The sequence below is a fragment of the Strigops habroptila genome, chromosome 2, assembly GCF_004027225.2.
Source record: "Strigops habroptila isolate Jane chromosome 2, bStrHab1.2.pri, whole genome shotgun sequence".
NCBI lineage: Eukaryota > Metazoa > Chordata > Aves > Psittaciformes > Psittacidae > Strigops > Strigops habroptila.
Window position 1 is genome coordinate 60,753,299 of NC_044278.2, and position 14,203 is coordinate 60,767,501.

The 14,203-nt window shown below is 40.5% G+C and overlaps 1 protein-coding gene across 1 annotated transcript in view; it reads left to right on the forward strand.

Annotated features, from left to right (window-relative positions):
• LOC115604041 (opsin-3-like) overlaps positions 1-14,203 on the forward strand; it is an 86,821-nt gene that overhangs the window by 60,293 nt on the left and 12,325 nt on the right. Inside the window, exon 4 of the mRNA XM_030476719.1 lies at positions 1,249-1,482. Coding sequence (XP_030332579.1) covers positions 1,249-1,482 — 234 coding nt within the window. The remainder of the gene's footprint in view (positions 1-1,248; positions 1,483-14,203) is intronic.

A 14,203-nucleotide genomic window follows, 5' to 3' on the forward strand; every position in this document is an offset into this window, starting at 1 on the left:
GCTCTACAGAGGCTTCGTTCCCATGGGTGTTGTTTACCCTCAAGTACTATATTTAGGAGGCAAAAAGACCTTAAAGTGGACATAAATTACATTTGGCTGAGTACAAGATTCAATCGATACAGTTTAAACATTTGAATACTTCCTGAAATCCTGCTGGCACATCTTGATTTGCTAAACACACACTGGGGGAGAATTGAGGAATTAACCATAACCTCTGGAGACCAGTGTGCTGAGGCTCCATCTAGAGTCAGTGGAGAGAGACTGGCTCCAAAATTAGCCTTCTTGCAGAGTTTGCTTAATTTTGTTGGCTGGAAAGATGCTTAGGGAGACCAGTCTTGCTATGCTGCAGTTAATCTTTCTGAATGTTTTCTAAGAACTGTTTTTCATACTCCCTCTAAAATGAGGCTAAGCACCCAGACCTGATCTACACCCCACCCAATCTTGTGCTGACTTCCGTAGGCTTTGGGTCAAATTTAATGGCCATCTCACAGAGCTATTGCATGGGAAGTTTGCTTTTAAATAATGCTTGGTCATGGCACTGGCTGTGTGTTCTGTGCAGGGAATGGTGCTTGTTCCTCACAGTTACCACCAGCATGCTTAGCAGTACGAACACACTGGAGAAGTGTTTTCTAGCTGTCTGCAGAAAAATGCATTTACACCAAAGCTTAAAAATAAAAATTGACCATTATTTGAATATTTAACATCCATCTTAGAGCTCTAGACTCCAAAAGGGTATGATGCTTCGGTCCAGAACAGGTCAAAGGAGAATACATTTTGAAGCACAGACTATAAATACTTCTACAGCAGAGTTGGGTTTGCTGACAGGCTGTAACTACTGGTAAATTTATGATAGCAAGATGGGCTGTTGTGCCATCACTTTGATAATTTAAAACTGAGGCTCCTGTTTATGCAGTTCTACACCATTATCTAAAAACCCCCAATACAATAGCTGAACTATGTCAGTATTTGGCACGCTTTTATAAGATTATAAATAACAGGATTTGATGATTATTAAGAGGGAGGCCCTTGTATCAAAATGGTAAAGTACCACAGAAATAATCTAGAATGGATGAATCCTACCACTTAAAACTTTATTTGTTCACTTTTGGGTTTGTGTTTGTTTTGCTTGTGGAACTAAAATGTTGATTATCAATCATTGCTGATCCAAGACCAATAGTTCCAGGTTCATATAGTAATCAATCCAACAGCTCAGCTTCTGAAATTCTATCTTTTATTCACCTTCCCTAGGTTGGAAAAATCCACAAGAATGCTGCCCGCAGAAGAGAATACCACGTACTGTTCATGGTGATCACTACAGTTATCTGTTACCTGGTGTGTTGGATTCCCTATGGAGTTATAGCATTGCTTGCAACATTTGGTAAACCAGGTGCAGTGACTCCAGTTGCAAGCGTCATACCTTCCATCCTAGCAAAAAGCAGTACTGTTTGCAATCCCATTATCTACATCCTTATGAATAAGCAGGTAAGACATACATTATTTTTAAATTCTATTTTCTTTATGGTCTGTCAGGCATTTTTGACTGCTGTGACCTATAGATGTGTCTTTATGAGGATATTCAAGGCTTGTCCAGATATTACTGGAGTCTTCGGGTGCAATTGTTTGCAGTCAACAATATATTGCTAGATAGGAAGAACCAGATAAACATTTGCTTACTGAAATTACTGTGTTCTTCTGAGGGCACACTGGGTGTTAATTAGTATGCTGCAGAGCTAGTCGCCAAAGGCATTGGCATCTATTTACAAGAGGAATACTCAGACATGGTGGGGGTGAGGGGGAAGAGGCACAATAAGAGGAATGGATTTCATGACCTGGAAAACAATATGAAGGAGGAAACCATTTGCAAATACCATTTTCATGGCAGATGTCCTTGAAAATATTGCAATTACAATTTTTCTGGACTTCTGTATACTTCCTGTTAAATTCCCAGTTCAGCTACATGCCAAAATAGATAATGAATTTTGTCTCATGAGGACCAAGGCCAATTCTATCACTGCTAAAATGCCTAGATCCAGTTCAGGTCCCTTGTTCCTGTAAATGGCATTTTCAGTACACAAAAGTGAAATTCCCAATGTTTCTGTGTTGACTCTAAAGTTTAATAACGGCAGCTCTGAAAGTTTTAAAAGTGTTTTGCAGTGAGAAATCTGGAAAATATGTGTGGTTTATGAAAAAGCCTTATCTTTCTTATTACATTACGTATTAGATGTTGTTCTCAATTTCCTTTCTTCATTATGTCCATTGCACCATGATGAAGCCAATAACGCCCCTTTACCCTTTCTTGCTCAGTGTATGATGGAGCCTACCCTTAGAATTTATCAGCAGCAGCATTGTATTATTAAGGAGTTGAGACAAGGGAAAAGTTGAACTTACCAGCCAAATAAATTCCAATTTTGCTGCAGCCCAAGATCATTCTTGGTCTGGTTCATCTAACCTAAAGTTCTTAAACAAGGAATGAGTTTACTCCTGGAGTTTGAGGGAAAGATCTCAGGAAAGCCATGAAACCTTCCTGGAATCAGAAGGAAAAAGTACTGTTTCTTTCCCCAAGACCACGACTTCATTGCCAAAGTCTAGTTTGATCTGACATTGAAAAATATCAAGAGCTCCATTTGAAAAGTGCTAAAGCTGGAGCAGAATAGGAACCTTTTCTCCTTTCCCTTACCTTTAACAATTCTTACAGAAACTTCTCTTACAGAAGCAGCATCTGTCTTGCTTCTTTATTCTCTGAGCAGTTTGACTGAGGTCCTTGGCTTCCATGAGGTCATCTGACTGTGATGCCATCTGACTGTGATGCCATCACTGGAGCAGGCTGTAACAGTGATTGCAAATACATTTTGGCATTGCATTTACACTCAGAGCACATCCTAAATAGCAAGAGTATGGAATGCAAGGGAAAGATATGAGTCTTAAAACACATGAACTCAGTACAGAGCCTTGGGTGCCTCCATATGTCTCAAGAACAAAATCACATGCACAATTACCTGTGCTGACAACCTGGCATCCACAGATATACACACAATTAAGGCTGGTTTTATATTCTCAAAGTGCTCCAAGCAGTTATTGAGAACTGTGCATTCTGCAGCATCAAAGGCTTGTGAGACAGTCATACTGCTATTGGTGTGCTGAGGCAAAAAGCAAAGGCTCACTGTTGAGGAAAAGTTGATTAGCAGCAATAAAACCAGGGTGCTTGCACATCACAGGAATGTAGCAAACTGTCTAGAATCACTCTTGCCTTGCAGTAGCTGCCTCTTTCAGCTACAAAGGAAATACTTCTGAATGCTTAACTTCTTTTCTCAGTATGGAGTTTACTTTTGATCAAGTTTATCATGTCTTATAAGGAAAGATCATTGTGGGATGATCTGTCTGCAAGCGGAAGATCTGTTAGGACAGTTTTGAGGCAAGGCAGGCTGTTTCTTAGCATCAGGAACTGAAAAGGCTGTGCAACAATTCAGGAGCACCATGGCAAGGAGCTGGAAACAGTTCCTTGCATATCCTTCTTTAGTCTCCAGTCACATGCAAGACTATGCATTAGATTTCTCTCTTTGAACACTGAGAATGTTTCATTTGTTTTCCACTGCCTACTGTTACACAGCTGCCACCATTTAACAAAAGAATGCAAGGGGGCAAAGTCAAATTGGACTTGGAGGGTTGATCATTAGTTGCCAGCTGGAAGTCGCTGTAGGGGTTGTTATTTTTTTTTTCATAGTTAGCCTCCTTATTGTTGCCGAAATCTAAACAAAAATCACGCCTGGAAAGGAGCTCAGTCAGATTTGACATAAATACTTTTCACTGTAATAAACCCAAAATAAATAATAGCTAATGCCTGGCATGAATCTGCAGCTCTTATCTGCTGTGCCACTGTGTATTAGCAGTAAAAATAATTGGGTTTACCTGACTCTGGGAAATGAGCTTCGCTCAAAAAGGGTGAAACACATCCCTCCATCTGTTCCCCTACTTTTCAGAACAGGAACAATAGTAACACCCTCCTCTGATGCGCCACCGGCGTTCACAGTACCTCATCTACGCTGTAGTTGTTCTTATTCTTTTTTGTAAGCTTAACACCTCAGGAAAAGCTGTCTTCTTCCCAGCGCTCAGCTTTTCTCGGCTTCATGCTTAGGTGAGAATTGTCACAGGAGGCTGGTTCCTCCCAGCACAGAAATTATCTGGCCTGCATTTTTCACAGTCCTCTCTTTCCAGATGTGAGACACCACAGTAGGCTATTTACTCCTGCGTCTTACAAATACACCGAGAACATATGGCTTAATTTTTAGTTCTCTGTGCGTAAGCTAACTTTTTTGCTTTGAAGATTGCAAAATGGCATTGGTTGACTGCAGCTGTGGTGTTAGCTTCCAGCTATCATAAATCAATGTGTAATATCATTGAACCATCAGCCTCTGAGTCAGCCTTAAAACTCACCCTGCAGAGCGCACCTTTAAATTAACTCTCAAACAGGCTCTGAGTCACTTTCATGGTCCTGGAGCCCCAGAGAAAAAGTTTTGTCTTTACAGTTGCCTTCTGCACTGATCTGAGGTGATAAAACACTAAGGAAAATGGTGAATTTCTTTTGGGTTGTAGGGACTCCCTCAGTGGCATGGCATGGGGCGTTTTGCTCGCTCTCCTTCCTCTGCTGTCCTCCAGGAAGAAAGGGATGCACTGTTTAAGCTGGGCAGATAACATCACACAAGGCACACATTAAGGTTGGTTGACAAAGCTGTAAAGCACTAAACTGCCTGAGACTAAGTGGTGTTTGGGGGGAAGCTGGAGGAGATAGCAGAGAGGACTCTCCATTTTCTCTGTCCCCTCATTATGGATGGCTCTTTTGCGCCTTGGCAACATGGCTATGTGTGCCTGGGGCAGCTCTCCCTGCAGGGCAGACCCCCAAAAATGCAGCACATAGCCAAGTACACAGCCAAGCTGGGCAGGGTCAGCATGCTCAGGCTTTCAGTGCATTGGTCCTTTATAGTTATACAGTTGATGTGGTTATGCAGATTTTCTGTTTCATCTTCTCTTACCTCTCTCAGTGTTTTTTATTCCCATCACAACTCCCTGTCAGGTTTGCATTGTTTCTCTTCAAACTGCCACCCATGTAGCCACCCCAGACAGATTTTTAATGATAGCTTCAACAACCTCCCTCTGACTGAAGTGGTGCTGGCAGAAACCTGCTCTTTCACACGTTGCATGCAAGCAGGTATTAAGCATTCACTCAAGAGATATGCAGCTTCTCTGTAGCCACGGGCTTGCAGTTGAGATGATCACTGGGAGCATCTTGCTTTCTTGTATTCCATAGAATGGCACAGGAACCCTGACGTGGAAGATCTTTCTGGCTGGTGTAACTGTACTTAAGGATATACTGCACTGAGAACCAGGGATCACTAGCTTGATAAAATAATGGTGTGGCAGCTGTTGAGGTTAACCTTATCTTATGTATCAGAAGTTAATTTTTTATTGATACAGAAGTCAAGATGTGAATAATGAGTGCTTGAGAGGGTATGGTTACGGATGAGACTGAGTAGATCTGCACTATTTCTCACAATTTAAAGCTAGCGCTCAGCGATAACAGGAATTTGCTGCATTGCTGCTGACAGCCAAATTTAAGTCAAGTTAAACCTGTAATACTCAAAGATCTACAAAACCAATCATTTGAAAAACACTGATCAGATTATATATCGCAACCTTAAAATAGCCTTGCTCTACTGCAGCTCATGGGCTCCAGCTAATTACTTCCACACATTTAGTCACACAGGTAATGCACCTAAAGCTCCCTGGACTACTGAAACTCAGGCTAGCCCATCAAATACTGTTTTGCATATTACATTTAGCAAAATGTAATGGTTTTGGTTTGGTCCACCCAAACCTTATTATCAGAATGTGCTATTTCTGGTGTCAGAAAGTGCCCGTGAGCAAAAGTAAGGAGGAAGAGTGTGAGGGAAGGAATATATTAGATGTGAGTAGAAGCCTCTAATGGGTGGTTTGATTTCTACCCTCTGTCTTCTTGTATTAAAATCATTGCACTTATAAAAATAGAAGATGAGCCTGTCATTTTCCCCAAGGATTTGGAGAAGTGATGTCGAAAAGAATACACACACTTACTTGAAAATAATTAATACTGTGACCTTTCCAAATTTATCATGTACGGGGGGGGAGGTGTTGGGTGAGGGAGAAATTAAATAGAATGAGCAAGCTGAGCCAACTACAAAGACTTTTTCTTCTGGTGGACAATGAGATTTGAATAATAATGTACTTCAAGAGTATTCCTCGATGAGACCTGGACCCAATGTGTGTGCAACTGTGCTGCTCACGAGTGAGCACTTACGCAGGCACACAGCCCTGTTGCTGCAACGGGACTGCTCAGACATTGAATTGTCTTCAGATTTTTCTTCACTGTTCACGCATACAAGGTGAAATAGCCATCTGGGCCCAAGCTGAGAGCCTCTGCAGAGAGGCTGTGAAGAAGCAGGGGAACAGTGTTGAAGTCTGATGTGTGATAAACAGGAGTTAACCCAGCACAGATGTGGAATTTTCCCAGCAGGTTAGAACTGTGAGAAAAAGGAAAGGCGTTTTCATACTGTTTTGCTGCATTAGGATGCTTGATAAGGCACCATCCAGAGATCTGGTGCTGACTCATATCACACATCAGACACCTCCCATGCACACTGTGGCTGCCGCAGTCCCCTAGAAGTTGTACTGCCACCACTCTATGCCTTCCACCTAGTGGGTCACTGCCTGGGCCAGCTCCCTCTTCCAGGTCGTCCATGGAATTTCCCTGCTGCCAGACGAGGAACAAGGAGTCCTTCTTTCTTTAATGATAATCTGTGCCTTGTATACGCAGTTTTCTAGTAACCCTGAAACCCTTTCAGTCCTTCTCAATCTTACCTTATGCACTGAGCAGGGAGAAATGCATATGCACTTTGGGAAACAGAGCTACACATGACTGTCATAACCCTCCCACCCCCCCCAACATTTCCCAACTGGCTGTATTTTCACAGTAATTTTTCATGTGGTGGTGTGCAGTGTTCAGTATTTCCAACAAAAGCTAATGTTTCATTTTTAAAGCTGGAAGAATATGTAGATAACTCTGTTGGGTTTTTTGTTAAAGCTGCTCATTTTCCCACTTGGAAAACTAATGAGGACATAAAACTACAGATCTTGAAAGATAGTATACAATGCACGGAAAATTGTGCCAAGCCTCATTTTATGCCTAAATTGGAACACACCTATTAAGAAGTCCTCAAAAGAGACTTTGTTTGTTTAGTTCATGACCTTCTAGAGGTTTCTGGGTTTACGATAAGATTTATTATCAAAAGTTGTTATAATTTTTCATTAAAATGTATGTAGATGTCAATACTCATGATCTGTTTTTTCATCTCTTCACTGGTAGCTGGGCTGACTTTTGAGTAAATAATGGTCAACATAAAGAAGTGATGCTGCATTACCTTCTCAGTCATCTGGAAATGGAGAGATTTTTTGTCTAAATAGAATTGCACACCCAAGCTCTTAAGTTGAAAATGGGCCAAGTCAAAATAATCTCTTAGTGCAGAATACTCTACACTAAGTACAGTACTATAATACAGTTCAGAAATGTTTTGACTTTTTTTCTTTCCCAACATGCAGTGTTATGACTTTTTAAAGTTGAGGGGCAAAGAGAAGAAAGGTCTCAAGGGCACCTTTGCTGCTGTCATAAGATATAACTGCATTTCATAGAGTGAGTTCAACATTACTTCAGGAATTTCTCTTGCAGCTCACAACAGAAAGATCGGATCAGGTAAATAACCTGAGCATTTACCTAGGCCCCAACCAGCCTTCATGCTGCTCCAGGCTACATCCTTGGTACAGCCTGAGTGTGTTGACATGAGCTTAGCCTTGGCCTGCCTGCCATGTGGATGCTCTCAGGGGACTGGACTGGCTTCAATATCACAGAAGGATTTAGGACTTGCTTCTTTAGACCCAGGGAAAAAGTAGGAAGCAGGCAGCCAGGCCACCTCTCATGCAAGCAAAATGTTAAGTAAAGTTGGGAACCAATACATGTGAATGAACACAAACACAGGATAAGCACATATGTTTTAGACCATATAATGACTCACAACTTATGGCTAAGGAATGCAGCAGTGGAAATGACATCCAGTTAAAAGTTCTTCCTTTCTGCAAGTCACAGAAAGTGAAGGGCAGGAGTATCTCTTTATATATGATTTTAAACAGCATCTAATATGTTGATGTCTCTTCCTAAATTGCCCTTGTTGTAGCACTGGGGAAACATAGGGCTTCACAGAAGTTGGAAGAAACCTCCGCATTAAACAAGAGAAATGAATGGGTAGGGGAACATGCAATGAGCTATGTTTGTAGCAAAGACAATGGGATCCTTTTGTAGTCCATATCCACCCTGCAAAATACAGCAGGCATTTCTGAAACAAGGAGAAAAGAGGAGGCTCCAAAGAAGGTGAAGATGAGGTCAAATTTGAAGCGACAAGCAGGGCAGAAAGAGAGAAGGAGGGTCCCTCAAGGGTCCATACTGGGACCAGTACTGTTCGATATCTTCATCGAAGACACAGCAGGATTGAGTGTACCCTCAGATGAGACCAAACTGAATGGTGTCATTGATATGCTTGAGGGAAGCGATGCCATCCAGAGGGACTTTCACAGGCTTGAGGAGTGGGCCTGTGTGAATGTTACGAAGTTCCACAAGGCCAAGTGGAAGGTCCTACACGTAGGTTGGGGCAATCATCCGGTTCAACATAAAGTGGGGAATAAATAGATTGAGAACAGCCCTGCAGAGAAGGACTTGGGGGTACTGGTGGATGAAAAGCTCGACATGAGCCGGCAGTGTGCGCTTGCAGCCCGGAAAGCCAACTGTATCCTGGGCTGCATAATAAGAACCATGGCCAGCAGGTTGAGGGAGGCGATTCTCTCCTTCTACTCCACTCTTGTGAGTTCCTTCCAACCCATTCTATTATTCTATAATATAGAAAGTAATCTTGTCATATAACATACTTACTAGGTCTTTTCTTGTCTCTTCCACGTTCTGAAAACCTGGATGACAACCTGTTTCTTCAGAGGTTTAAGTTATCAGCGTAATTTAGAATAAGCCCCTAGGCATGATGCAGCTGAACATTTTGATGTATTTGATCGAGTCAACTTTCAAAACAAAAATATAGTTGAATCTCAATTTAAGAGGTCACATCCACCCTAGTGCATTCTCATTGAGATTAGTTTAGGAAAGACAGACCATTGCCTCAACTGTTTCCTGACAACCTTGCAGGTGGCGCTAGTCAATAGAAAGGCTCATAGACACACTAACCCTCGCAGACACAGGGAAATTGGAGTTAACTGCAGTGATTGAATGACAGGAGATTAACATTGCTGCCTGTTTGAGGGCTAGCGGGGAAATATCTGTAGGAAAAGATTTGACCTCTAAATAATTGCCGCTATCCAAAAGGCAATAAAACAACAAACTGTTTAAGGATTGAAAGAATTTGTCGGGTTTTGCATCTCAACTTCTCTCCACTAGAGGGAAAACCACTTCAGTCAAATTGCTATACTTTCCTGTTGTGATCAGCCTACAGTTATGTTGAGAGCTTCAGGGCACCATTTACAATCATCTACTTCTCACATACATCCACCTCTAACTTAAAACTGCAGGGTAGATTGAGAGATAAATGGAAGTTTCCAGTATCCAGAGCTTTCTACAGAAGCAAGGAATATAGTATATTCACAGCTAAAATAAAAGGTGTTAGGATCCTTAGGAGCAAGGCCCCTTGGTATCTTTGTATACACCAGCAGAAACTCAACCAAAGCAGTACATTTTGCTGTCTTCACATTGACATTTGTCCTCAAGGGAGAGTTTGGATGATAAAAAGCTCAGTCAGTGGTAAGAGAAATTCAGGGAAAAAAAGGATAAGGTGTTAATGACTGTGCTGTTTCTCACTTGTGTGATCTAGAAGTTGGATGAAAGCATTTGGCATTTTGGTATCTTTTTCTGAACTGATTTCCAAGTTTGGTGTGGATAGTTAAAGTCCTACAAAGGCTTACAGGATCTACAGGTAGACTGAACCTGTGCTGCTCTTCAAAATGGCATTGCCAAGCCACTGTGAATGGATGTTATGAGATCTGTTCTGTTGCGGGGATCTCATTTGCAATACCATGTCAGGGATCAGACTGAATTTTAGCCCGTGGCGCGGTCTGGCTAAGGTCAAGTATTAATTTAGTCTCAGAATTCCCAATTTTAATTCTAATGCTTCTGCTTTTCTGAAATATGTCCACATTTTACAGGTGAGACTTCAGCTACGTATTTGCTGCAATTTACCACTTGAAAGCAGAATGCAGGCATAGGTCAGCTGAAGAGAACAGAATCTCTAATGTGATGCAGCAGATTATATAAACAACAAATTTATTTGCTTTATGAGGACAATTAAATTCAACAGATAAAAAAGATTTGAAAAAGTAGGTGTAACCCTGGAGGTAACAGAATCTCTCATTTTCCTCTCCTGTTCAATCACTGAATAATCTCTAGTGATGTTGCAGTGGCATAATACTGAATTTTATCTAGAGCAGGATGTTTTTGTATACTTTTTGTCAGCTGACATTAGTTCCCAGAGTTTTGCTGGTATATCTTTGCAGTCATGTATCCAGCTAACAATTTAAGCAACAATCATTTCAGATTAGGTGGATTAAGAGAAAAACAAAATTATGTTTCCTAGTCATAGAATAGTTTTTGGCATTACATAGCCTCCTCTAAACAAATAATGTTAATTGACTTAATCCTCAGTATCCTTGTAAAACAGACAATTATCATCATCCTAATTTCACAGCGGGAGAAATTTAAAGATCAAAGGCTAGATTATTGCTCAAAACCTCATGAACTTGCGTGGCAAGTCTAATTCAAATCCATAGAACTTCATTTTGTGGTTTAATCATTATGTCCTTCTTCCTTCAGGGCAAAAAAGCTGCTGTACTCAAGAAAATAATGGTTGCCACAGCATGGAAAACACAACATAAAACTATACTGGGCCTGTAATTCATTATAATAAATTGCTTTTTGTTATAAACGGCAGTATTTAATGCAATTCAGAAATCTGACAGTGTCCAAATGAAAACAAATTTGAGGTTCCTTGTCTTTTGAAGTACAAGCTGTTGAAGAGCTTTGTTCCTCTGATGTTTAGTATAGTAACTGTTTTCAAACTAAATTTATTTGTAGCCAGTTGATAAACCTTTACTCCTGATTTATCAAAGAGCCCTTCTTCTTTGGTAGTTGTCTTCTCTTCGTAGTGGGACACTGCAGACTGTTCACCTTCTGTCTCCATAGTGCTAGGCTGACGTAGTTTATTTCTTTTAATTTCTTCCACTGACATCGGCTCTTCATCTTTGCTGATCTCTTCTACCTGGTATTCAGTGGCAGGACTGACATTCAGTGTGGGAATCGTTCAAAGGTGTATGAGAAAAGTATCAGACTAGATATTAGGAAACATTTATTTACTGAGAGGGCAGTCAAACATTGGAACAGGCTTCCTAGAGAGGTGGTTGATGCCTCATGTCCATCTGTCATTGTTTAAAAGGTATTTGGACAATGCCCCTAATAATATGCTTTAATTTTTGGTCACCCCTAAAGTGATCAGGCAGTTGGACTAGATGATTGTTATAGATCCCTTCCAACTGGAATAATTCAATTCTGTCCTATCCTGTCCTGCTGATGTCAAATCTAAACAAATTGCAAACATTGTTAGTACTACTGTTTGCTATACATAATCTCACACTCAAAAGTAGTCAGTGCTGTTGATACTGTGCAAATACCTGTGACCAAGGATATTCCCAGTTGTCATCACTAATGTGTAGTCACAGCAAAAGCAGTACTGCTAAGGTCCTATCTTTCGTGAATTTCATTGCCTTGCTTTATAGGCAGTGGGTCACTCTTGTGGCATAGGTATGTGGTGGCAAAAGCAACACTCCAGTGAATAACATATTGGCTTCAATGCTTTCCTCTTCTATTTTTCCTCAGTAATAACTCTATCAGTTTTGTGAAATTATTAAAAAAAAAAAAAAATCAAATAAACCACCAATTATTCAAATTATAACCCTTTCGGTAATCATGCTTGGGACTGTGTATTTCATCTGGGAAACAGCTTTAAGAAGCTCACTGGATGTTCGTAGAGGACAAATGCTTTAATCATTAGGTGTTCTTCCTTGTTTCTGTATTGTTTGCAGCATTTAACTCTCTTGATTGCTGTTATCTTCATAATCTGAACTGAAAACAAGAACATCAGCTCTACAGTGACTTCTTAAATACCTTTATCTAAATTAGGACCAGATTTTTAGAAATGTGTTTATAGAAACATGCAGGGGTCTGTAACATAAGATACAACTATTGTATATCAAGTACTTTATGGGTGACCTTGCTTCAGACATAACATTTTACCCCTTTAGGGAAAAAACTTACTCAGGATCACCTAGGGCTTTATAAAACTTCTGTGTGTGCTGATTTTAGGCCAATGGGAGTGCACTACAAGTAGGTTAACCAAAACCATAGAAAACTTGTCTTACTTTTCACCTTCACTGCCTTCTCTCTCGGTGATGACCAAGGCAAAACCAAGGGATTTCTATGTGATTTATAAAACAATAGCTAATTTTGTAACTTTGCCAATTTCCCATTAAAGCATTTTCTTAGTGCAAAATATGGTTTCTGCAAAATTAGAAGCTGTTAATTTTGCCAATTTTAACGTCTCATTTGAGGCCAGACCTCCATGCCTAAGCCTCTACCTCTACACCTTGATTCCTGTAAAAAATGTATCTTTGATGAAAAATGCTGTCCTTCACCCAGGTAGATTAAGCTCCTTTACCAGACTGCATCCCCCATGCACCAGTGCAGGAACAGCGGTGGCTCAGCTAGGGGAGGCCATGCAGTGAAATGTAACCTAGCCCAGAGATCTATTTTATAGGGGAATGGGCAAGAATGAAGCTGAACTATAATTCCCTGAAGGCATCTACCTATTATTGAATATTTTGACAGTCCAAGGTTTCGTCTGGAATTTTTTGTTCATTTGCTTTGGTTTTGTCCGAGATAAGAAAGTAATTGCAGAAGAATTAAAAATTCTGTCACAGCAGATATTCTGATTTCTCATCCCAGTTGGTTCTGTTGTTACATTACTTACATATAAACCCAAACAACTGCTACCAAAACACAGTCACAAATCAAACCACCCTCAGTAATTTCTAATTCTGTCTTGGGTAAAATCAATACCTAATTGGCTGCAAACCAAGATAAAGATAAAAAAATGGAAAGACTTGGTTCCCATCCTTTGTACCTACCACTTGTCACACTGCAGCTCTCACTGCCTGAAAAACAGCATGAGCTCTGTAACAAAAGCCCTCATCCAGCAGCAGGATGCTTATCTGGCAGTTAAAAAGTTCTTCCATCATTCCTATATCAGAGTACCTCCAGTACATCATTCATGCAACTGATGGAAAGATCATTTTGGACAACAGAAGCTGTAGCTGTAGGGCAGGTGGTATAGGAATGTGGGGGAAGGGAGAGCTCATAAGAACCTGTGTTTTAGCCAGAAGCAGAATGAAAGATAGTGCTGAAGAAGACTCAGTAGATAAAGTGCCCAAGAGCTGCTGAAGATTTTTCGTGTGAGTGTTAGCAGAATGACACTGAGAGTAGACAGTGATCTACTCTCAAGCAAAAAGACCCTGAGTAATTCACAAGGCAAGATAGCCAATGGTATTGTACTACAAAAATAACCTCATGAAAATAAGGCTTTTGATTTCCTTGTGCAGTGTTCTTGGTCCCAGCCTAAGTAGAACTCTGTAGGGAACTTCTGGAAGAACTATTTTCCTTAAACATGCATTACACACGTAGCCAAGGATAGGCAGCTCGCAACCCACAGCAAAAATGAACACAATAAGGTCACATTTCTACAAGTACTTATTAATGTACTCTAGTCATAGCAGAATTGGGGCGAGAATATATCAGCATAAATTCATCACAGTCAGCTGGAACCTTTCTTTTAATCCTTGTGGGCTGATCCAGAGTCCATGAGGGAAGAATTGAAAATGCAAGATGAAAATGGGTAGGCAGAACAGCGTATTGACTATGACTAAACAAACACATACATTTTTTCAAGTGTCAAAATACCTCTCATTGTTATGCTTTGAACTTTCAGCAAAATGAGAGTTATTTCAAAATGATCTGGAATCACTC